Source organism: Theropithecus gelada, chromosome 13, assembly GCF_003255815.1.
Source record: "Theropithecus gelada isolate Dixy chromosome 13, Tgel_1.0, whole genome shotgun sequence".
Taxonomy (NCBI): Eukaryota; Metazoa; Chordata; class Mammalia; order Primates; family Cercopithecidae; genus Theropithecus; species Theropithecus gelada.
In genome coordinates, this window is record NC_037681.1 from 90932349 (window position 1) to 90956633 (window position 24285).

The window sequence follows — 24285 nt, forward strand, 5'->3', positions numbered from 1 at the left end:
TTTCTTTTCAACTAGCACCATTTACCCATTCACTGCGTACCCAACAGTTCTCGCAACAGGGTGATCACTCAGTAAGTACTGTTGTCCCTTTGGTCTGTTTCTGGCAGCGATTAGCTGTGTGTATTCTTAGGAGCGACGGAGGGGATAGAAGAGGGCACTAGTGAAGAACCAAGGTGCTTCAGCCGAATAGGGAGGGAGAAGGAGAGCTGAGGCGAGCCTCAGCTTCTGCCTTCGACGTCTTCTGAAGGAGGGTGGGCTTCGAGGCGGAAGGGTGCTTAGGGCACCGAGTAGCCCAGAGCGGGGAGCTCCTGCAGGACTAAGGGGACCGGCGGGGCGAGGCGCCTGGGCGGGGTCGGGGCGGGGCTCGCAGGGGCTGGGCGGCCTGGGGGCGGGGCTGGGCGGAGCGCGCAGCCGCGCAGATGTGGGAGGACTGCGGGGCTCTAGAGGCTAGCTGCAGAGCTTGTGGAGGCCATGGGGCGCGCCGTCGCGGAGCTAGTCTCCTCGCTGCTGGGGCTGTGGCTGCTGCTGTGCAGCTGCGGATGCCCCGAGGGCGCCGAGCTGCGTGCCCCGCCAGATAAAATCGGTAGGCGAGAAGGTGGAGGCGCGGGAGGGAGCTGGAGCGCGCCCCGCGTCGGGCGGCCGCTGCGCAGTGCGCCCAGATCCCACAGCCGCGACGCAGGCCAGCGGTGCAGGCCGAGTCAGCCGCGCAGGTCGCGCTTTCCCCTATTCACATCTCAGGGCGGCTTTCAGCTCTGCTCGGAATAGGACTGTGCATTCCCAGGCGTGGAGAGGTGCCCACTTGAGGAATGGGAGAGGACGGGGACGGGCGGGCGGGCAGGCAGGCGCCTAGCGTACCTGTAGCTCCTGTCTCTTAGGCCTGGGGCTCCTTGGAGGCCTAGGTTCCTCTTTCTATCTTCCCTTTGAACACTGAGGGTGAAGAGTCCAGTGTTCTGGCTCGACCTGGGGCGCTCGGCCAGATTGCAGGCTCACGCAGACACAGCACAGGGAGGAGTGAAAACAAGCTGACCCTGTCTGCTCCCCTTGGGAGGCTGAACCCCCTTCCCCCAGCTCCGCTTTGCTGAGGTCGGCCTGCTCTCAGAGGCGCCTGGCTTGCACAATTTCTCTGCCTAGGACTAACACAACCACAGAAAGAATCTATATTCTCTTTCCAGTGTCAGGAGCCTTGGCTTTTTGCTTCCTGTCTCCCTCCCGCCCTCCTTTAAAGTCGTGTTCTTCGATATCATTAACCTCTCTACATTGAATTTAGACACAACAAAGCTAGGCATAAATGGCCGTCACTTTATTAAAAATGCGTGCTGGATGCGTGCTGGAAAGGTCGACCTCTAATGTGCCCGTGAGTTGGGCATCAAGAAGGGTGTGCAGGTCCCTTGATTCCTCCATAAAGACCTGTGAGAATCTTTGAGCATCTGGAAAAAAAATCGAATTAATGTCAATATGTTAATTAATCTACTGCTTTTGTCTGGGGGCAGTGTCTGTCCAGATTCAGGGAGTTAGACCTTCGCTGCAGGTGTCACTCTTCCCCACCGAATTGTTGGTAATAGCTTTGAGTAACAACCTCCGCTATTAGTGGTCTTTCAAAAACAAAAGAACTCACAGAGCTGGTAAAAGGGGAAAAAATAATCTTCTGTTTTTTTCCCTCATAGCGATTATTGGAGCCGGAATTGGTGGCACTTCAGCAGCCTATTACCTGCGGCAGAAATTTGGGAAAGATGTGAAGATAGACCTGTTTGAAAGAGAAGAGGTCGGGGGCCGTCTGGCTACCATGATGGTGCAGGGACAAGAATATGAGGCAGGAGGTTCTGTCATCCATCCTTTAAATCTGCACATGAAGCGTTTTGTCAAAGACTTGGGTATGTAATTTTGGTCTTGGAGCTCACCAGATTACTGTGTGACATCCCCAGATATTTTTATCAGATGGAGAACTGAAACTTCTGCCTTGTTAATTGCCTTACAGAGACGTTGGTAAAACTGTTTTCCTCAATTTCTTGTTAGTTGGTACTGCCTTAGTTAGGAGCAGTTCTGCTGTAATGGGACACTAGTTATCTGTATCACTAGTTATCTGGAATTACAGCCATAGGGTGGGGGTAGGAATGGCTGCCATTGTCTTTTTTTTTCTTTTGAGACAGAGTTTCGCTCTTGTCGCCCAGGCTGGAGTGCAATGGTGCGATCTCGGCTCACTGCAACCTCTGCCTCCCGGGTTCAAGCGATTCTCCTGCCTCAGCCTCCCCAGTAGCTGGGATTACAGGTGCATGCCACCATGCCCGGCTAATTTTTGTATTTTCAGTAGAGATGGGGTTTCACCATGTTGGCCCGGCTGGTCTTGAACTCCTGACCTCAGGTGATCTGCCTGCCTTGGCCTCCCAAAGTGCTGGGATTACAGGGGTGAGCCACCGTGCCCGGCTTCTGTTGTCTGTTCTTAAACTTCTTAAACTTGTGTTAAAGAATCAGAGAAGGTTTGGAGATAGTCACCTCATTGTGATCATTTTGCAGCTGGGTAAATGAGACCCAGAGTCTTGAAGTGTCTGGCTCAAAGTCACTCACATATGGCAATGGCCAGGGTCAGTGGCTCATGCCTGTAATCCCAGCACTTTGGGAGGCCGAGGCAGAGGATCACTTGTGCCCAGGAGTTAGAAACCAGTCTGGGCAACATAGTGAGACCCTGTCTTTACTAAAAATAAAAAAATTAGCCTGGTGTGATGGCACAAATCTGTAGTCCCAGCTACTTGGGAGGCAGAGGCAGGAGGATCCCGTGAGCCTGGGAGATAGAAGCTGCAGTGAGCCTTGATTGTGCCACTGTACTCCAGCCTGGGCAACAAAGTGAGACCCTGTCAAAACAAACCACCACAAACAAAACAAACTCACTCACACAGCTGTGGATGCAGACATGTGCGTAGAACTTGGGACGTGCAACTGCTACCCTGACAGCAGAGGAGCTGGATACGTCATGGGGAAAGTCTGACAGGCCACTGCAGGCCCTTTCAGCAGAGAGTATTTCGTAACTTTGGCTTCCCTCCAGTTATGTGAAATATCCAGTTTTGCAAAATAGGATTCTCACAGGAATGGAAGTGCCTCTTTCTCCTCAGCTGCCTTCCACATCCTCTGTAGATGCTGCCTCTGCTTCAGTTTCCTCCACGAGGGCAAAGGTATACCCAGAACAAATTATGCCATGAAGATACATGTCTGACATCTTTGTTTTTAAATTGAATTCAATTGCTACTCTGGCTTTTTTCCTTTGACTATCCAGTTTTTTTAGACTAAAAAATAGCCAGGTAAAAATATATCTACTTTTGATATATTAATATTTACATGATCATCTGACCCATCGCCTAGCACATCTGCTTTTGGACAGTGTAGTGAAAGTATAGTGTTTCACACTGTCCAAAGATAGAGCTCCTTTATGTGTCTCCGGAGAACTGAGGGAAGCCCCAAATTCACTCAGATTACGTTCTTTCATTTGGTCAGCATAGACACCACTGACTTAGCTGCGCTTTATGTTTTTGCAGGTCTCTCTACTGTTCAGGCCTCTGGTGGCCTACTGGGGATATATAATGGAGAGGCTCTGGTATTTGAGGAGAGCAACTGGTTCATAATTAACGTGATTAAATTAGTTTGGCGCTATGGATTTCAGTCCCTCCGTATGCACATGTGGGTAGAGGACGTGTTAGACAAGTTCATGAGGTAATTTTTTTCCTTCCATTTAACCTAAGATCTTTTAATTTAGGTTAAATTAAACTTGATGAACTTGAGGAATCATAATTTCTTGTAAGCATTTTCTACCTCACTGCAAGGCCTGTTTATAACATTGTTAGGCAAAATGTTTTGTAGAAACCATGCAGACTGTTTGCTTGGAAATTGAAAGGTTGGTTTATTTTTGCTTCCGAAGTGTATTTTGCAAATGCTTTTTTAGTGTTGCCAGATGCTGTTAGATGCCTTGAATTCTTATGATAACTTACTCAGGTAGGTACTGTTTTTAGCTTCTTTAAACAGATGCAGAAGGTGGTGGTGCAGAGAGGTTTTTTTTTTTTTTTTTTTTTTGAGACGGAGTCTCGCTGTGTCGCCCAGGCTGGAGTGCAGTGGCCGGATCTCAGCTCACTGCAAGCTCCGCCTCCCGGGTTTTTACGCCATTCTCCTGCCTCAGCCTCCCGAGTAGCCAGGACTACAGGCGCCTGCCACCTCGCCCGGCTAGTTTTTCGTATTTTTTAGTAGAGACGGGGTTTCACCGTGTTAGCCAGGATGGTCTCGAACTCCTGACCTCGTGATCCGCCCGTCTCGGCCTCCCAAAGTGCTGGGATTACAGGCTTGAGCCACCGCGCCCGGCCCAGAGAGGTTTTAAGAGGCAAGTTCACCCACATCGTAAGTGGTATAGCTGGAGTTGCCACCCAGGCAGTCTGGCTTTAGAGTCTTCACTCTTAATCTCTGTGCTATGCTGGTCATTGTGTATATGAATGAGATAATGTGTGTAAGAGCTTGTAGAAAGGATCAGAAAACTTAAATGGGCTTTAATAGTGACATGTTTTCAGTGAACCAACAGCCTGAAGTAGAGTAAAAGTTCCATATTCCAAGAATTTACATTCTAGCACTGTTCTGGGTAGTAAGAATTCAGGTGCTTCCTTTTCGTCCTTATGCTTTTCTATATTTAAACAATTTTTTTATGTGTGTGAATATGCATCGCTTTGGTAATCAGGAAGAGTAACATAAAATAGCCAGTCTAATTTTGAAGGGTACAATCTGTTTTTTTTAAAGCTGTTGGCATGTGCTAGTTTTTTTTTTTTTTTTTTTGAGACAGAGTTTTGCTCTGTTGCCCGGGCTGGAGTGCAGTGGCGCCATCTTGGCTCACTGCAACCTCCGCCTCCCCGGTTCAAGTGATTCTCCTGCCTCAGACTCCACAGTAGCTGGGATTACAGGTGCCTCCACTGCGCCTGGCTAATTTTTCGTATTTTTAGTAGAGATGGGGTTTCGATCTCCTGACCTCGTGATCAGCCTCAGCCTCCCGCCTCAGCCTCCTAGTGTTGGGATTACAGGTGTGAGCCACTGTGCCCGGCTGGCACATGCTAATTTTTATGCTGGTTTATAGTTTTAGGTACTGGAGGCCAGTATCGCGCCATTACACTCCAGCCTGGGTGACAGAGCAAGACTCCATCTTGAGGGGCAAAAAAAAAACAAAACCAAAAAAAACCCAAAAATGTGTCATATGACCAGGTATTGAACAGGACAAATATGAGTTAAGCAGAGCTGGGCACACTGGCTTATGCCTCTAATCCCAGAACTTTGGGAGGCTGAGGCTGGTGGATCACCTGAGGTCAGGAGTTTGAGACCAGCCTTACCAACACGGTGAAACCCTGTCTCTACAAAAAATATAAAAAATTAGCCAGTGTGGTGGTGCATGCCTGTAATCCCAGCTACTTGTGAACCTGAGGCAGGAGAATCGCTTGAACACGGGAGGCAGAGGTTGCGGTTGCAGTGAGCTGAGATCGTGCCATTGCGCTCTAGCTCGGGGAACAGAGCCAGACTCTGTCTCAAAAAAAAAAAAAAAAAGAGTTAAGCAGGATATACTCTGGTTTCTCTAACTTACGGTAGTTTGGGTTTTCTTTCTCAACATCATTCTTATGTCAGTTCCTTAATTGCCTTTCCCGTGGGTACCTTAGGTCCAGCTACAGTGCGTATGGTTTTTAAATAGCCATTCATTCATTCACCCAATATTTTTTTTTTTTTTTTTTTTGAGACGGAGTCTCGCTCTGTAGCCCAGGCTGGAGTGCAGTGGCCGGATCTCAGCTCACTGCAAGCTCCGCCTCCCGGGTTCACGCCATTCTCCTGCCTCAGCCTCCCGAGTAGCTGGGACTACAGGCGCTGCCACCTTGCCCGGCTATTTTTTGTATTTCTTAGTAGAGATGGGGTTTCACCGTGTTAGCCAGGATGGTCTCGATCTCCTGACCTCGTGATCCGCCCATCTCGGCCTCCCAAAGTGCTGGGATTACAGGCTTGAGCCACCGCGCCCGGCCCATTCACCCAATATTGAGTGCCTGTTAGGTGCCAGGCATTGTTCTATGTTGAGAATATAGGACCTACAACATGTCCTTGTCCTCAAGAATATATATTCTAGTGGAGAGACAGGCAAGATACAACTAAGGAAATATATAGAATTTGCGTAGAGACAGCCAGTCACTTTATAGAAGGTGGGTGACATGGTACTGCATACTCAGCAGGCAGATCAAGTTCCGATGGCATCAGCCCTGCTTGTGTGTATAGTTTTTCTTTTCTTTCTTTTTTTTTTTTTGAGATGGAGTCTCGCTTTGTTGCACAGGCTGGAGTGCAGTGGCGGGATCTCAGCTCACTGCAACCTCCGCCTCCCGGGTTCAAGCAATTCTCCTGCCTCAGCCTCCTGAGTAGCTGGGATTACAGGCGCATACCACTATGCCTGGCTAATTTTTTGTATTTTTAATAGAGACAGGGTTTCACGGTATTAGCCAGGCTGGTCTTGAACTCCTGACCTCATGATCCACCTGTCTCGGCTTCCCAAAGTGCTGGGATTGCAGGCGTGAGCCACCACGCTTGGCCCTCTTTTTTTTTTCTTTTTGACACAGGTTTCACTCTGTCACCCAGGCTGGAGTGCAGTGGTGTGATCATGGTCCACTGCAGCCTGGACCTCCTGGGCTCAGGTGATCCTTCTACCTTAGCCTCCGTGTAGCTGGGACTACAGGCACGTGCCAACAAATCTGGCTAATTTTTTGTATTTTTTTTGTAGAGAGGAGGTTTGGCCATGTTACCCAGGCTGATCTTGAATTCCTGGGCTCGAATGTTCCACTCATCTGGGCTTCCCAAAGTGTTGGGATTACAGGCGTGAGCTCCTGCTCCCAGCCTTGTTTTTCTTATCTGTGGCTTGCTTGACATGTACAGAATTGCCCTTTGAGAAATTAAGGAATTACTTTTTTTTTTTTTTGAGACGAGTTTCACTCTGCTGCCCAGGCTGGAGTACAGTGGCGCAATCTCGGTTCACTGCAACCTCTGCCTCCTGGGTCCAAGTGATTCTCCTGCCTCAGCCTCCTGAGTAGCTGGGATTACAGGCATGTGCTACCATACCCAGATAATTTTTGTATTTTTAGTAGAGACAGGGTTTTACCATGTTGGCCAGGCTGGTCTTGAACTCCTGGCCTCAATTGATCCGCCTGTCTTGGTCTCCTAAAGTGCTGGGATTATAGGCGTGAGCCACCGCACCTGGCCTAAGAAATCACTTTTGAAGTGAATTCAAGGTATTACAGAACTGGGAAAAAGAACCAGTGAGGGGATACATAGGTTATACTGTTTTTGACTTTAAAAAACAATTTACGGGCAGGGCACGGTGGCTCACGCCTGTAATCCCAGCACTTTGGGAGGCCAAGGCAGGTAGATCACAAGGTCAGGAGTTTGAGACCAGCTTGGCCAACATGGTGAAACCCCGTCTCTACTGAAAATACAAAAATTAGCAGGGCGTGGAGGTGCGCGCCTGTAATCCCAGCGACTTGGGAGGCTGAGGCAGGAGAATCACTTGAACCCCGGAGGCAGAGTTTGCAGTGAGCTGAGATCACATCATTGTACTCCAGCCTGGGTGATAGGGCGAGACTCGTTTCAAAAAAAAAAAAAAAAAATTTACAAATTTCATGGAATTACCCCCATTTTAAATGTTTGATTATATGGCACTGACTTTTATGTTGCTAATATTGCATTATACGTTTCTGTTTATTTCAATAAATCAAGATTATGTAATCTTGTTTGATAATTTTATCAAATCCTATGAGATAGTTGGAGAGGTTGTTGCTATTCAGCCAATATGTACCAGTTGTTAAAAGTAGTGAAATATGGGCAAGTGCTGTGGCTCATGCCTGTAATCCCAGCACTTTTGGAGGCTGAAGTGGGAGGATCACTTGAGGCCAGGAGTTGGATACCAGCCTGGACAACATGGCCAAACCTTGTCTCTACAAAAAATAAAAAAAAATTAGTCAAGTGTGGTGACATGTGCCTGTGGTCCCAGCTACCTGGGAGGCTATGGTGGGAGGATCACTTGAGACTGGGAGGTTGAGGCTGCCGTGAGCTATGATCATGCCACTGCACTCTAACCTGGATGACAGAGTGAGACTCCGTCTGAAAAAAAAAAAACACAAAAAACAGGCTGTGGGCATGGTGGCTCATACTTGTAATCCCAGCACTTTGGGAGGCCGAGGTGGGTGGATCACCTGAGGTTGGGAGTTCGAGACCAGCTTGGCCAACATGGTGAAACCCCGTCTCTACTGAAAATACAAAAAATTAGCCGAGTGTGGTGGCGGGCGCCTGTAATCCCAGCTACTCGGGAGGCTGAGTCAGGAGAATCAGTAGAACCCAAGAGGTATAGGTTGGAGGGAGCTGAGAATGTGCCATTGCACTCCAGCCTGGGCAGCAAGAGTGAACCTCTGTCTCAAAAACAAAAAACAAACAAACAAAAAAAACCCCACAGAAAACAAACAAACAAACATAAAAAAATTAGCTGGGCATGGTGCTGTGTGGTTCCAGTTACTCAGGAAGCTGAGGTGGGAGGATTGCTTGAGCCTAGGAGTTCGAGGTTATAGTGAACTACGATTGTGCCACTGTACTCTAGCCTGGGCAACAGAGCAAAAGACCCTGTCTCTAAAAAAGAAAAATCAAAGAAAAAACAGTAGTGAAATACTGCTGGAGTGGTGAAACTGTTGCTTTCCTTAGTGGGGAGGCATCTCCCCTACCCAAAGAACCCCTCTTTCCTTCCCTCAGCAGGAAGCCTTGGTTTAGTTCCACTTCCACAGCCAGTGTGCTTTCTGTTTCGTGTGTACCACTTAAATATTTTTAATATCACCCCATGTTAGAAATATTCTGGAATGTCACAAAAACCAGGATTAGAAGTCACAGAGATTACCAAAGAGGAACTTGGAACCAGTTACCCTCCATTTCAGTTAAAACAGTAGTTCTCAGCTGGGCGCGGTGGCTCACGCTTGTAATCCCAGCACTTTGGGAGGCTGAGGTGGGTGGACCACTTGAGGTCAGGAGTTTGAGACCAGCCTGGCCAACTTGGTGAAACCCCATCTCCTGGGCTCAAGTGATCCTTATATATATATATATCAGAGTACAGTTAGTACTCTCAAAAGTAGCTTGTGTGATCTTCTGCAGAAACCTTCAGGGGGTTTGTTGACCAGCCTTGTGGAGTCACATTTTCATTTTGCACCTCCATTTCAAAGTATACACAGGGTGGAAAAAGACCTATGTAACAGTAGTAAACCATGACACTCAAAAGAGGGCTCAAGCTTGTGGTAGGCAATACTCGAAAATAATGCATTCATTCATTCTCTGCTGTTGGAGGTACTTGGGTGGAAATCCTGCAGCCCCTGACATTGGCACTAGCTAGCTTAATTTCCAGTTCTGCACATACATTTATGTAGTTGTTCTAGTTGGATGCCATTCTTACTAAATTTTTTTTTTTTTTTTTTTTTTGAGACCAAGTCTTGCTCTGTCACCCAGGCTGGAGTACAGTGGTGCAATCACAACTCACTGCAGCTTTGACTTCCTGGTCTTAAGTCATCTTCCAGCCTCAGCTGGTACTATAGGCATGTGCCATCATGCTTGGCTAATTTTTTAAATTTTTGTAGAGACAGGGTGTTGCCATGTTGCCCAAGCTGATCTTGAACTCCTGGGCTCAAGTGATCCTCTCACTTTGGCCTCCCAAAGTGTTAGGATTACAGGCGTGAGCCACTGCACTCAGCCGGATGCCATTCTTTACTCCCGAGTCCAACCTTTTATCTCACTTTTTCAACAAAGCATTTCGTTAATACTTCAATCAACATTCATCTTTCTTTTCAAACATCCCTTATTATATGGTGCATAGCATGTACTTGTGTTCTATACTACGCACAGTAACTAGAATGTAGTAGATATTTACTCAGATGTTTGTGGAATTGAAATCTCTGGTCCACTGATGGCTTCCTGTTGAGATATCTTGGCTTGTAGACTAGGTTAAAGCTTATTTTTCTCTCTCAAGTTAGTGCATTTCTGGGGACTTGTAAGATCCTTAACACTTCTTGATCTGAGACTGATAGGACTTACAGGGAAAGGCTTTATAAACACCCTTTCTTCCTTCCAGTTACTCCTACCAAATATTTTGAGTCAGTTTTTGTTCTTTCATTTCCCATACCCACTCCATCTTGAATTCTATCAGCCTTTAAAATATGTCCAGAGTTCCACTACTTCTCTCCAGGATACTGCTACCACTTTGTTCCAAGCCACCACCACTGTTTTTTGTCTGGATTGCTAGAGTAGCTTTCTGTTATAGGCTGAATAATCCTCTCCCCTGCCCCCTGCCACAAGATGTCCATGTCTTAATCCCTGGAACCTGTGAATGTGTTACCTTTTGAGGTAAAAGAGACTTTGCAGATATGGTTAAGGATGGGTAGATTACTCTGGATTATCCAGGTGGGCCCAATATAATCACAAGGGTCCTTAGAGAGGCAGGAGGAGGATCAGGAAGGAAGAGATTGGAGTGATGCTAGGAAGGGGTGTGCATCCACGAGCCAAGGAATGCAGGTGGCCTGTAGAGGCTGGAAAAGACAAACAGTCTTCCCTCAGAGCTTCTAGAAGGAACCAGCCTTGTGCACACCTTGATTTTAGCCTAGAGAGACTGACTTTGGTCTTCTAACTTACAGAACCGTAAGATTATAAATTTGTGTTGTTTTAAGCCACTGAGTTTGTGGTAATTTGTTACAGCAGCAGTGGAAAACCAATACACCTCCTAAATCATCTGCCATCACTGTTATATTGCTACCATTTGTTCTCGGGTTAGCAGCCAAAGTAGTTCTTTAAAATCTAAGGCTCATTACATCACTCCACTGCTCAGAAACCTTCAGTGGCTCTCTATTTCATTGATAGAAATTTATAGCCAAAATCTGTTTTGTGACTGAGAAGGATTCTGTACTCCCGTCCCTTATTTTTAAATTTATTTTCCCCAAAATTCATAGGTTGAAACACTAGCCATCCAGTACTCAGAATGTGACTGCATATGTAGATAGGGCCTTTAAATATGTGATTGAATTAAAAATGAGGTCATTAGGGTAGACTCTAAAACAATTTGATGGGTGTCCTTAAGATTAGGACACAGAAGGGAGGCCAAGGTGGGCGAATCACCTGAGGTTGTGAGTTCGAGACCAGCCTGACCAATATGGCAAAACCCCTTCTCTACTAAAAATACAAAAAATTAGCCGGGCGTGGTGGGGCATGCTTGTAATCCCAGCTACTCAGGAAGTCTGAGGCAAGATAATCGCTTGAACCTGGGAGGTGGAGGTTGCAGTGAGCCAGGATTGCGCCGTTGCACTCCAGCCTGGGCAACAAGAGTGAAACTCTGTCTCAAAAAATAAAAAAAGATTAGGACACAGAAGAAACACACAAAGACCATGTGAGGACACAGCAAGAAGGTGGCCATCTGCAAGCCAAGGAAACAGGCCTCAGAAGAAACTGAACGCACCCACACCTTGATCTTGGAATTTTGGCCTACAGAACTGTAAGAAATAAAGCTGCTTTTGTTTAAGCCATCCAGTCTCTGGTACTGTGTTATGGCAGTCCTGGCGAACTAATACACTGTTGTCATTTTCAGTAACTGTCCGTTATTGAAAATGGGATATTGAAGTCTCCATTATTGTTGAATTGTGTATTTCAGTTCTGTCAAGATCATTTGATCATATTCATGAAGGTTTATTTCTGGGTTTTCTTATTTGTTCTGAGGATCTGTATGTCTGGTTTTTTTTTTTTTCAGATGGGGTTTTACTCTGTTGCCCAGGCTGGAGTGCAGTACATTTACAGCAACCTCTGCCTCCCGGGCTCAAGCAATTCTCCAACCTCAGGCCCCCTGAGTGGCTGGGACTACAGATGTGCACTAGCACGCCCAGCTAATTTTTTTTTGTTTGTTTTTTGAGATGGAGTCTCGCTCTGTTGCCCAGGCTGGAGTGCAATGGCACTATATTGGCTGACTGCAACCTCTGCCTCCTGGGTTCAAGCAATTCTTGTGCCTCAGCCTCCTGTGTAGCTGGGACTACAGGCATGCACCACCACACCTGGCTAATTTTTTGTGTTTTTAGTAGAGATGGGTTTTCGCCATGATGGCCAGGCTGGTCTCGAACTCCTGACCTCAAGTGATCGTCCAGCCTGTGCCTCCCAGTGTGCTGAGATTACAGGTGGGGAGCCACTGCACCTGGCCTTTTTTTAAAAGTTTTTTTGGTTAGCCTCTTTTAGCCTCTATTGATATCATAGCCTCCGGCGTCTGTGATGTTAAACAATTGCCACATTTTTTTTTTTTGAGACATAGACACGTGCCCTCAGGATGGGGTTGTTGCATAGAGTGAACTCTGAATCAGGTCGAATAAAGACAAGCCTTCAGGCTAGAGCTTTTTGGGAGCTGCCAGATAGGTCAAATATTGACAGTTCTCTGAGGATAGTGCTTTTTGGGAGCTACAAACTTGTGTTCTTTCCAGTAGCTTCTAGCTTGCTGGTTTCACATTGCAGTTGGAAGTGTGCTGGTTTTATTTTTTATTTTATTTTATTTTATTTTATTTTTTTTTTGAGACTGAGTCTTGCTCTGTCGCCCAGGCTGGAGTGCTGTGGCCGGATCTCAGCTCACTGCAAGCTCCGCCTCCCGGGTTCCCGCCATTCTCCTGCCTCAGCCTCCCGAGTAGCTGGGACTACAGGCGCCCGCCACCTCCCCCGGCTAGTTTTTTGTATTTTTTAGTAGAGACGGGGTTTCACCGTGTTAGCCAGGATGGTCTCGATCTCCTGACCTCGTGATCCGCCCATCTCGGCCTCCCAAAGTGCTGGGATTACAGGCTTGAGCCACCGCGCCCGGCCTATTTTATTTTTTTTTCTCTTTCTCTCTTTCTCTTTCTTTAGACGGAGTCTCCCTCTTGTTGCCCAGGCTGGAGTGCAATGGCGCGATCTTGGCTCGCTGCAACCTCCATCTCCTGGGTTTAAGTGATTCTCCTGCCTCAGCCTCCTGAATAGCTGGGATTACAGGAGTGTATCACCACACCTGGCTGATTTTTTATATTTTTGGTGCAGATGGTGTTTCAACATGTTGGGCCGGCTGGTCTCGAACTCCTGACCTCAAGTGATCCGCCTGCCTCAGCCTCCCAAAGTGCTGGGATTACAGGCGTGAGCCACCATGCCTGGCCAGACATTTTTCTTAAATAAATACTCCTTGGACTTGGAAAGGCTTTGGTTTATCTGCAGAGCTCTGAAAGAGTCAATGTTGATCATTTTTGGCAGTATTCTCATAGCTTTTATGGAGGAGCAGATTTCCAGAGGTCCTTCCTCTGCCATTCTGGAAGTTTCCTCTCCCCAGTAACATTTCTGGCTGTACCACCTGCTGTTCTCCCAGATCACTCTGCTTCAGCTGCTCTTGCTTCATTATTTCTTGAATGTGCCAGGCAAGCCTCTGTCATGTGACCTTTGCGTTGCCTTTACCACTACCTGAAATATTTTCCCCCAGGTGTTTGCCTGGTTTGCATCCTCATCTCCTTCAGGTCTTTGCTCTATATCACCTTCTCAGTGAGGCTTTTACTGACCACTCTTGTTTTTGGACTATCTTATTTAGAATTTCAACCCTTCTAACCCCATGCATTTCTAGTCTTCCTTTCAGACCTATTTTCTCCTTTTTTTTTTCGTTTGAGACGGAGTCTCTCTCTGTTGCCCAGGCTGGAGTGCAGTGGCACGATCTCGGCTCACTGCAACTTCCGCCTCCTGGGTTCAAGCGATTCTCATGCCTCAGTCTCCTGAGTAGCTGGGATTACAGGTGTGTGCCACCACGCCAGGCTAATTTTTTTGTATTTTTAGTAGAGATGGGGTTTCACCATGTTGGCCAGGCTGGTCTTGAACTCCTGACCTCCAGGTGATCCACCTGCCTCAGCCTCCCATAGTGCTGGGGTTACAGGCGTCATCCACCGTGTCTGGCCTTATTTTTCTCCTTACCACTTCCATCCTCCAACCTGTTAACTGTTTCCCCAACTAGAACCTAAGATGCATGAGCGCAGGATTTTTCTTTCTCGTGTTGGCCTCTGTATTCTCAGTACCTAGAATAGTACCTGACTGAGAGTTGATGCTCCACAACATTTATTGAATGAATGAATAAATGAATGAATGAATGAATAAATAAATAAATATCAGGGGTTATACAAATGTAATCTGAAATAAAAAAAGCTGTTTCAGCAGACTAGCAGAAACTACAAGATTTTATATATAATATATAATATATATAAATATATCATATATAATATATATAAAATATATAAATATATTACAGGTATATATATATTTTATATATATTATATATTCTATGATATATTTTATATATCATAATATTCTATGATATATATTATATATAAAATATATATATTTATATATATATATTTTTTGAGGCAAGAGTTTTGCTCTTGTCGCCCAGGCTGGAGTGCAATGGTGCGATCTCGACTCACTGCAACCTCCGTCTCCCAGGTTCAAGCAATTCTCCTGCCTCAGCCTCCTGAGTAGCTGGGATTACAGGCATGCACCACCATGCCCGGCTAATTTTGTATTTTTAGTAGAGACAGGGTTTCTCCATGTTGGTCAGGCTGGTCTCGAACTCCCGACCTCAGGTGATCCACCTGCCTTCACCTCCCAAAGTGCTGGAATTACAGGCGTGAGCCACTGTGCCTGGCCCCAGTTATATTTTTAACAATTACTATTCTTTTGTTTTTGTTTTTGTTTTTTTAAGACAAGGTCTCACTCTGTTGCCCAGGCTGGATGGAGTGCAGTGGCGCGATCACAGCTCACTGCAGCCTCAACCACCAGGGCTGAAGTGATCCTCGTGCCTCAGCTTCCTGAGTAGCTGGGACTGCAGGCATGCCTCACCATGCCTGGGTAATTTTTAATTTTTTTTTTTTTTTTTTTTTTGAGACGGAGTCTTGCTCTGTCACCCAGGCTGGAGTGCAGTGGCCGGATCTCAGCTCACTGCAAGCTCCACCTCCTGGGTTTACGCCATTCTCCTGCCTCAGCCTCCCGAGTAGCTGGGACTACAGGCGCCCGCCACCTCACCCGGCTAAGTTTTTGTATTTTTTAGTAGAGACGGGGTTTCACCGTGTTAGCCAGGATGGTCTCGATCTCCATTTTTTGAGATGGAGTTTCACTCTGTCATCCAGGCTAGAGTGCAGTGGCGTGATCTCAGCTCACTGCAACCTCTGCCTGCCAGGTTCAAGCGATTCTCCTGCCTCAGCCTCCCAAGTAGCTGGTATTACAGGCATGCGCCACCATGCCCAGCTAATTTTTGTATTTTTAGTAGAGATGGGGTTTTGCTATGTTGGCCAGGCTGGTCTCAAACTCCTGACCTCAAGCGATCTGCCTACCTCAGCCTCCCAAAATGCTGGGATTACAGGCGTGAACCACTGTGCCTGGCTAATTTTTACATTTTGTGTACAGAGTCTTGCTATGTTGCCCAGGCTAGTCTTGAACTCCTGGCCTCAAGGTATCCTCCTGTCTTACTCTGTCACCCAGGCTGAAGTGTGTTGGCTGGCTGTTCACAGGTGCAACCATAATGTACTACAGCCTTGTGCCCCTGGGCTTAAGTGATCCTCCCACCTCACCCTCTTGAGTAGCCGTGACTACAGGTGCATGCTACCTCACCTGGGTGCTGTTTTTTAGTAGTATTTATTCTATTTTTTCATTTATTGTTATTATTTTTTTGAGATGGAGTCTTGCTGTGTCACCCAGGGTAGAGTGCAGTGGTGTGATCTTGAGTCACTGCAACCTCTGTCTCCTGGGTCAAGCAATTCTCATGCCTCAGCCTCCTGAGTAGCTGGGATTGCAGTCATGCACCACCACGCCTGGGTAATTTTTGCATTTTTAGTAGAGATGGGGTTTCACCATGTTGGCTAGGTGGTCTCCAACTACTGACCTCAAGTGATGCCGCCCCACTTTGCCTCCCAAAGTGCTAGGATTACAGACATGAGCCACCACACCCAGCAGTGTATTTATTCTAATACAATTAGTTGTATCATGAAACAATTAGAGTGCTCTCTGTTTATATTGTGTATATAGTTTCATCTCACCCCCCTCCAAGGAGACTTGCTTGAGTGAGGTTGCAGCTCTGGCAGGAGCAGGTGGGGAATATGTTTCTTACAGCATCATTAGTAGCTTATTGAATTGACTGCTGTTTTCTCATTGTTGACCATTAGCCAGAGATCACTCTTCTTTGGATATGAGATATCCAGGCTATTATTTTTCTGAAGAATTCAGTGTTTCCATCCTACTTTTTCCAGTCTCCTAAAGACTGGGACCCAAATGCTGTGGTTAGAAGGTGTTATTTTAGTTTCTCAGTTTTGGCATAGATATCTGATCAATTTTTCCAATAAAAATGTATTTAACATTTTTACACTTACACTACTTTTAGTATGCTTTTAGTAGGTAATACTGAAATGGTTATAATACTGTCCCTTGTTCTGTAAAAAAAGTACAGTTCATTTTGAGAGAAGAACCTTGATGTGAAAGTTTCCCTCCCATGATCAGTGATAGGGATCTTTCCTTGGCTCTTAATTTCTTATATTCTTATACTTATCTCTGCATGTGCCTTATTACTTATCCCAAATTTAAGCCCGTTTTCTATCTTTGTACCATTTGCAATGTGAAAAATTGCGTTTGAATTACTGAATGTACTAATTTATGTGAATGTTGTTTTAAATCCATAAAATGCAGAGAAATGTTGGGTGATATTTTTCTTTTTGTTTTTGGTCAAGTGATGTTTTCTAAAAAATAAATAATAGAAAGCATCTAATTGTTGAATGAGTGGCACTGGTGCTGTTTTAAGAGGCTTTTGGAGATAATATAACTGTGGACTGGGAAGCTGAGCAAGACTTTTCAGAGAATGTGGGATTCATGTTCTGTTAAGGAAGAACAGATGTTCCATGGTTAGGAATGGGAAGTGTATTCAGGTTGGAGAGAAGAGCTTGTGCACTGGTGGGGATACAACATGTAAGGATATTTAGAGACCAGTGAATGGGTCACATGTGCTCCAGTGGAGACTGTGCATGTGTGGGTGACTGAGAGCAGAGTGGGCAAGTTGTGATTGAGCCTTATACTTGCCATGTGACCTTTAGACAAAGTCTTTTACTTCTAACTTTTTTTTTTTCCCCGAGATGGAGTCTTGCTCTGTCACACAGGCTGGAATGCAGTGGCGGGATCTTGGCTCACTGCAACCTCCGCCTCCCAGGTTCAAGCGATTCTCCTGCCTCAGCCTCCTGAATAGCTGCGATTACAGGCGTGTGCCACCACGCCCAGCTAATTTTTGTAGTTTTAGTAGAGATTGGTTTCACCATGTTGGTCAGGCTGGCCTCGAACTCCTGACCTAGTGATCTGCCTGTCTCGGCCTCCCAAAATGCTGGGATTACAAGCATGAGCCACCGCGCCTGGCCTTACTTCTACTTTTTATTTTTCCTTTTTCTTCTTTCTTTCTTCCTTAGTTTCTTCTCCCTTTTTTTTCTTTTCTTTCTTTTTTTTTTTTTTAAGAGACAGTCTCACTGTCTGGCTCAGGCTGGTGTGCAGCAGCATGATCACAGTTCACTGCAGCCTTGAACTCCGGGGCTCAAGCAGTCCTCCTGCCTCAGCCTACCCAGTAGCTGGGACCACAGGCACACACCACTATGCCTGGTTAAGTTTTGTACTTTTAGTAAAGATGGGGTTTCGCCATGTAGGCCAGGCTGGTCTTGAAGTCCTGACCTCAGGTGATCCGCCCACCTCTCCCTCCCAAAGTGTGGGGATTACAGGCATGAGCCACTGCACTCGGATGTCAGTTTGATCTTTTGACGCCATTTCCCTTCTTTATACATCCCCTTCCCCACATCTTGTTTGGTATTTAATGGAAATTTCTCTTTTCTAAAGGATCTACCGCTACCAATCTCATGACTATGCCTTCAGTAGTGTTGAAAAATTACTTCATGCTCTAGGAGGAGATGACTTCCTTGGAATGCTTAATCGAACACTTCTTGAAACCTTGCAAAAGGCCGGCTTCTCTGAGAAATTCCTCAATGAAATGATTGCTCCTGTTATGAGGGTCAATTATGGCCAAAGCACGGACATCAATGCCTTTGTGGGTAAGCCAGGGCTTGGAACAGTGGTGGACATGAGTTCACAAAGGGGCTTACCTGATGCTATGGTGGTTCTAGACTTTAGGCCATGGATCGGAGGCTACTTTTCTCTGTGAACCTGACATTGTTGGCAAAATTGTGCGTATATAGACGTTGATTTTTAGGGGGAGGGGGTCTTTAGCTTTCATTAGTTCAGTGATTCTTCATTGGGGGAGATTTTGCTCCCAGGGGCCATTTAGCAATGTCTAGAGACATTTAGAGTAGAACATGTAATTGGGAAGGGAGAGTGGGTAGAGAGCCTCTTAAAAGTCAGAATTAAAACACATTTTTTCTGTTGACAGGGGCAGTGTCACTGTCCTGTTCTGATTCTGGCCTTTGGGCAGTAGAAGGTGGCAATAAACTTGTTTGCTCAGGGCTCCTGCAGGCGTCCAAAAGCAATCTTATATCTGGCTCAGTAATGTACATAGAGGAGAAAACAAAGACCAAGCACACAGGTAAGCTTGAATTTCTGTCTTATTGTTCCTGATTTCCCCTGCAGAAAATGATTGCTCTCTTCTGTCATCTCTTACTCAGTTCTAAAATGATGAAACTTAAAATTGTATATATTGTGCCATATAGAAATATTCCCCAATGGGCTGGGTACAGTGGCTCACGCCTGTAATCCCTGTACTTTGGGAGGCCAAAGAGGGTGGATCACCTGAGGTCAGGAGTTCGAGACTAGCCTGGCCAACATGGTTAAACGCTGTCTCTACTAAAAATACAAAAAATTGGCCGGGCGCGGTGGCTCAAGCCTGTAATCCCAGCACTTTGGGAGGCCGAGACGGGCGGATCACGAGGTCAGGAGATCAAGACCATCCTGGCTAACACGGTGAAACCCCATCTCTACTAAAAAATACAAAAAACTAGCCGGGCGAGGTGGCGGGCGCCTGTAGTCCCAGCTACCCAGGAGGCTGAGGCAGGAGAATGGCGGGAACCCGGGAGGTGGAGCTTGCAGTGAGCTGAGATCGGGCCACTGCACTCCAGCCTTGGTGACAGAGCGAGACTCCGTCTCAAAAAAAAAAAAAAAAAAAAATACAAAAAATTAGCTGGGCTTGGTGGTGGGCGCCTTTAATCCCAGCTACTTGGGAGGCTGAGGCAGGAGAATCACATGAACCCGGGAGGCAGAGGTTGCAGTGGACCAAGATCACACCACTGCAGTCTAGCCTGGGTGACAGAGCGAGACTCCATCTAAAAAGAAAAAAAAAAAAAAAAAAGAAATATTCCCCAATGTAGTTAAGTGCAGTGGCATCACTCCTTGGATTTGAAAAATAATCTTATCTTAAAAAGTAAAAATTCTGTATTTTGTACTTATTGACATTCTGAGTAAGAAATTGGCCTCAATGTAATAAAAATGCAAGGGACAGCTATCTTAAGGGATATAACTTCTTCAATTCTTTAGAATTATAGAGAAATTATGAAGAAGGTATAGAATTATTTTTAGAAGGTATGTTAAAAACACTGAACAAATAAATGCCTTATTTCCTCTAGGAAATCCAACAAAGATGTATGAAGTGGTCTACCAAATTGGAACTGAGACTCATTCAGACTTCTATGACATCGTCTTGGTGGCCACTCCATTGAATCGAAAAATGTCTAATATTACTTTTCTCAACTTTGACCCTCCAATTGAGGAATTCCATCAATATTATCAACATATAGTGACAACTTTAGTTAAGGGGGAATTGAATACATCTATCTTTAGCTCTAGACCCATAGATAAATTTGGCCTTAGTACAGTTTTAACCACTGATAATTCAGATTTGTTCATTAACAGTATTGGGATTGTGTCCTCTGTGAGAGAAAAGGAAGATCCTGAGCCATCAACAGATGGAACATATGTTTGGAAGATCTTTTCCCAAGAAACTCTAACTAAAGCACAAATTTTAAAGCTCTTTCTGTCCTATGATTATGCTGTGAAGAAGCCATGGCTTGCATATCCTCACTATAAGCCCCCAGAGAAATGCCCCTCTATCATTCTCCATGATCGACTTTATTACCTCAATGGCATAGAGTGTGCAGCAAGTGCCATGGAGATGAGTGCCATTGCAGCTCACAATGCTGCACTTCTTGCCTATCACCGCTGGAATGGGCACACAGACATGATTGACCAGGATGGCTTATATGAGAAACTGAAAACTGAGCTATGAAGTGACACACTCTTTTTTCCCCTCCTAGTTCCAAATGACTATCAGTGGCAAAAAAAGAACAAAATCTGAGCAGAGATGATTTTGAACCAGATAGTTTGCCATTATCATTGTTTACTAAAAGTAATCCCTGCTGGTCATAGGAAAACACACGGTTCTAATTAAGTGTGAAGGTATAGCTATTGCACTTATGCCATCTCAAAGTATTCTTTTACTATCCATTAGGAGTTTTTCTTAAACTTGTTTGATAATAAGAATCACCTGGAGTTAGGAGGTGGCGGTTGCAGTGAGCTGATCGCGCCACTGCACACCAGCATGAGCAACGAGAGCAAAACTCCATCTCAAAAAAAAAAGCAAATAAAAATAATCACCTGAAGTTTGTTAAACCATATGGATTCTCAAGCTCCTCTTGAAGATTCTGATTCAGTAGGTCTGGGGTGGGGCCCTGGATTTTGATCAAAATTGTAGAACATTTTAAGGTGAGTACCTGAGGGAGAACTTAAAGATGTCTTAGTTGGGGAGCAGTCCTTTTGAACTTTACAGGTAGATGTAATCTTCAGTCAGATAAAATTTATGGAAGCTGGTATCTTATGCCTGACTCTTAGTAATTTCATACCTGTTTGAAGTACATGTGCCCATGCCTAAAGCCTTGACTTTCAGAATGTTGTCTTTTGATTATTCTGTCTTGATTTGATTAGGGGTGAAATTTAGAAGTCTTAGTAATGTAACTTGAAGATGTTAAACAAAAATCTCAAGTAAAATGAAAAACAAATATGGGCTACTGAATTAAGAATTTGGCATTCTATTATTAAATCCTCACTTCAGGAGCTTTTAAAAATACGGAGAGACCCCCCGTAACTAGAGATTCAGATTCAAAGATTGAGGATAGGACCTTAGCCTTGTAGCTTTTTAAAGTTTCTAATGTGCACCCAGGGTTGAGAATCATCAATGTGGGTGTGAAAATGCCTACAAAGGGGTTTTAGTGCCTTAGAAGTCCTAAGAAACCCAATCTGTATCAAAGCAGATGCATTTTGCAAGGATCTTTCTCTTAGTAAGAACTTTAGAAGTAATCTTGATAAGAAGCACAGACAGCCTAACAGTTGGCGCTAGAACAGAATACTTGGAATGACACCAGAGTTAACCAAGTCCAACATATGTCCAAAGAGTTAAGTGTTTCAGTTACTGTAGCATTCTGGGTGAGAAATTGGTTGCTGAAATCTTAAGACAGTGGCTCTCAACTTTGGCTGCACATTGGAATCACCTGTAGGGTTTTAAAGCATCCAAATGGTAACTAACATGCAGCCAAACTTGAGAATTAGTTCTGCATCTACTGTACAAAGATCATGATTAACTGTCAAGACACTGGTAGAACAGAACAAGCAAAAGATTAAGAATTCAAAAGTAAATGCAACCAATTTAACATGTAATGTTATTAAAAAAAATAAAACGCTTAGATCAGCCTGGGCAACATGGTGAAACCCCATCTCTACAAAAAATTTTCAAAAAGTTAGCCAGGCATGGTAATGCACGCCTGTGGTCCCAGCTGCTCAGGAGGCTGAGGTGGGAGGATCACTTGAGCCTTGGAGGTCGAGGCTGCAGTGAGTCATGATCATGCCACTGTACTCCAGCCTGGGCAACAGAGACCATCTTTTTTAAAAAACAAACAAACAAAAAAAAAAACCCTCCATTGAATAGAAACTTAAAAAAAAAAGTCCTTCATAAGATCATGGCATTAGCTACTTTAGCAAAATAGTGTTAACTTTGGTTCTGAGTAAAAGTGGCTTCTTCCCTACCACAGTTGTGAATGTTAATATGCTGATAAAACTGCCAAGATATATTTGATAGGTAGGGGATTAAACTCATGGTTTGTCAAAAGGGTGTTTTTTTCTAGTTTTATTCTTAACAGATATGTTAAGAGGTATTCATATTTGTTTCCTTTTGTGGTTTTAATGAAGACAATTTGTAAAGAATGTAATACTGTTATGTATATGCTAAATATTGGTAAATACTAATTTCTATCATATGTAGACTTGTTTTGCAATGAGATATATTTTTACTTATAATACCAGTTTAGGCTGGGTGCAGTGGCTCATGCCTGTATTCCCAGCACTTTGGGAGGCCAAGGCAAACGGATCACGATGTCAGGAGATCAAGACCATCTGGCCAACATGCTGAAACCCCATCTCTACTAAATATACAAAAATTAGCTGGGCGTGGAGGCGCACGCCTGTAATCCCAGCTACTGTAATCCCAGCTACTTGGGAGGCTGAGGCAGGAGAATTGCCTCAATCGCGAGGCGGAGGTTGCAGTGAGCCGAGGTTGCACCACTGCAGTCCAGCCTGGCGACAGAGCAAGACTCCGTCTCAAAAAAAAAAAAAAAAAAAAAGAAAAAAAAAACTTTAGGCTGGGTGTGGTGGCTCACGCCTGTAATCCCAGCACTTTGGGAGGCCGAGGCGGGTGGCTCTCTTGAAGTCAGGAGTTTGAGACCAGCCTGGCCAACACGGTGAAACCGTCTTTACTAAAAACACAAAAATTAGTTAGGCATGGTGGCGCACATGTGCCAGTAATCCCAGCTACTTGGGAGGCTGAGGCATGAGAATCGCTTGAACCCTGGAGATGGAGGTTGCAGTGAGCAGAGATCGCACCACTGCACTCCAGCCTGGGCAAGAGTGAGACTATGTCTCAAAAAAAAAAAAAAAAATTAAAATGTTGCTGGTATTACATCAAACCTACTCTGGATAAATTTTCCAGTAGGGCATGTGAAATTGCTTTGGCAAAACCAAAACAGGTTATCAATACACCAAGGACATTAGTAGTTTTAATGCAACTACAGTATTGAGTACTTTTTTAATGGGAGAAAAATTCTAGCAGAACCTGCTACTCCAGGCGCATTAGGTAGTTTTAGGCAACTGTAGTATTAAAGAAGAGTTTTATTGGAAGAAAAACCACTGTCAGAGCTTGCTACTCCAGACCACTCTTTTTTTTTTTTTTTAATAGAAGAGACTGGTAAAAGTGATGCAGGGGCTGAATGAAAGCCAGCTCTGCTCCAGTGGTTTTCTGAGTTGAGCATGCATCAATTACCTGAAAGGCTTGTTAAAACATTGCTAGGCTCCACCCTGTCTATTCAATAAGTTTGTTGTGGGACATAAGAAGTTGCATTTTATTAAGTTCCCCGGTGATGCTGCTGTTCTACTATAGGAACCACACTTGAAGAACTAGTTCTACAATTCAGCTCTATGTTGTTGCTAAAATAAAATAAAATAAAATAAGTCAACGAAGATTTACAAAGAGCTGCTGAAAAATGGAGTAACAGTGTATGGGACTTCATATCAGTTCTCCTTATTGTGATTGTTAGTTTGATCCCTCTTGTTCTTTTGTTGTAAACATTTTCTATAATTAGGAAATGCCATTTAAGAGTGAGAGACGTATATATCTGTGAGCCATTGTGTTTGGTGTTTTACAAGAACTTTACCATACTTGTGTGTATTCCATTCTGTACAGTTTAAAAATGATTCACGATTTGCAGGCTTTTTATCAGATCACAAAAAAAAATCAGCCTTAAGCATTTGCTTGGTAAGATTTCTTAAGATTAGGTTTATAATACAACCATCTATAATGTATCTCTTGTTTGAGCTTGTGGGCCATACAGTTCATTAACTAGATGAATACATTGTGGACAGCATCCTCGCTACCCTTCTCTAATCACAAAGAACCACGATGCACTGGAATGTTTTTCTCTGGAATCCTCTTTCTACTCTTGTATTAAAAATTTTCCCCACTTAATGATTATGTTCAAAATAAACTCCATCATTACTTCCTGTCTTTTCTTCTGTTGTACTATATTTGGAATGTAGATGTACTTGGGAAAGTCAGACTAGATCAAAGTTACTATTCTTAAGTTTTGAAAATTAGTGTTTTAGAAGAAACTCATTCATGTTTGCAACTTATCTGTTTAGTGT

General features: G+C 44.6%; 1 protein-coding gene across 3 annotated transcripts; it reads left to right on the forward strand.

Annotated features, from left to right (window-relative positions):
• The first annotated feature begins 390 nt into the window (after nt 1–390).
• PCYOX1 (prenylcysteine oxidase 1) lies at nt 391–24139 on the forward strand. Of its 3 annotated transcripts, none has more exons than XM_025355000.1 (6): nt 391–583; nt 1665–1871; nt 3525–3699; nt 17938–18149; nt 18485–18637; nt 19671–24139. In XM_025355000.1, the coding sequence occupies exons 1-6, from the start codon at nt 472–474 to the stop codon at nt 20327–20329; spliced, it is 1518 nt and encodes a 505-aa protein (XP_025210785.1). In that variant the 5' UTR covers nt 391–471; the 3' UTR covers nt 20330–24139. The 3 variants fall into 3 exon arrangements, with proteins under 3 accessions (XP_025210785.1, XP_025210786.1, XP_025210787.1); XM_025355001.1 differs by having other exon boundaries at nt 430–583; nt 1665–1817; XM_025355002.1 differs by lacking the exon at nt 391–583 and adding an exon at nt 732–791.
• Nucleotides 24140–24285: the final 146 nt, after the last annotated feature.

Coding starts and splice junctions, on each gene's coding strand:
- PCYOX1 (XM_025355000.1), top strand. CDS start 472: ATGGGGCGCGCCGTCGCGGAGCTAGTCTCCTCGCTGCTGGGGCTGTGG. Junction 18,150..18,484: donor GGACATCAATGCCTTTGTGG/GTAAGCCAGGGC, acceptor TTCTGTTGACAG/GGGCAGTGTCACTGTCCTGT. Junction 18,638..19,670: donor AACAAAGACCAAGCACACAG/GTAAGCTTGAAT, acceptor TATTTCCTCTAG/GAAATCCAACAAAGATGTAT.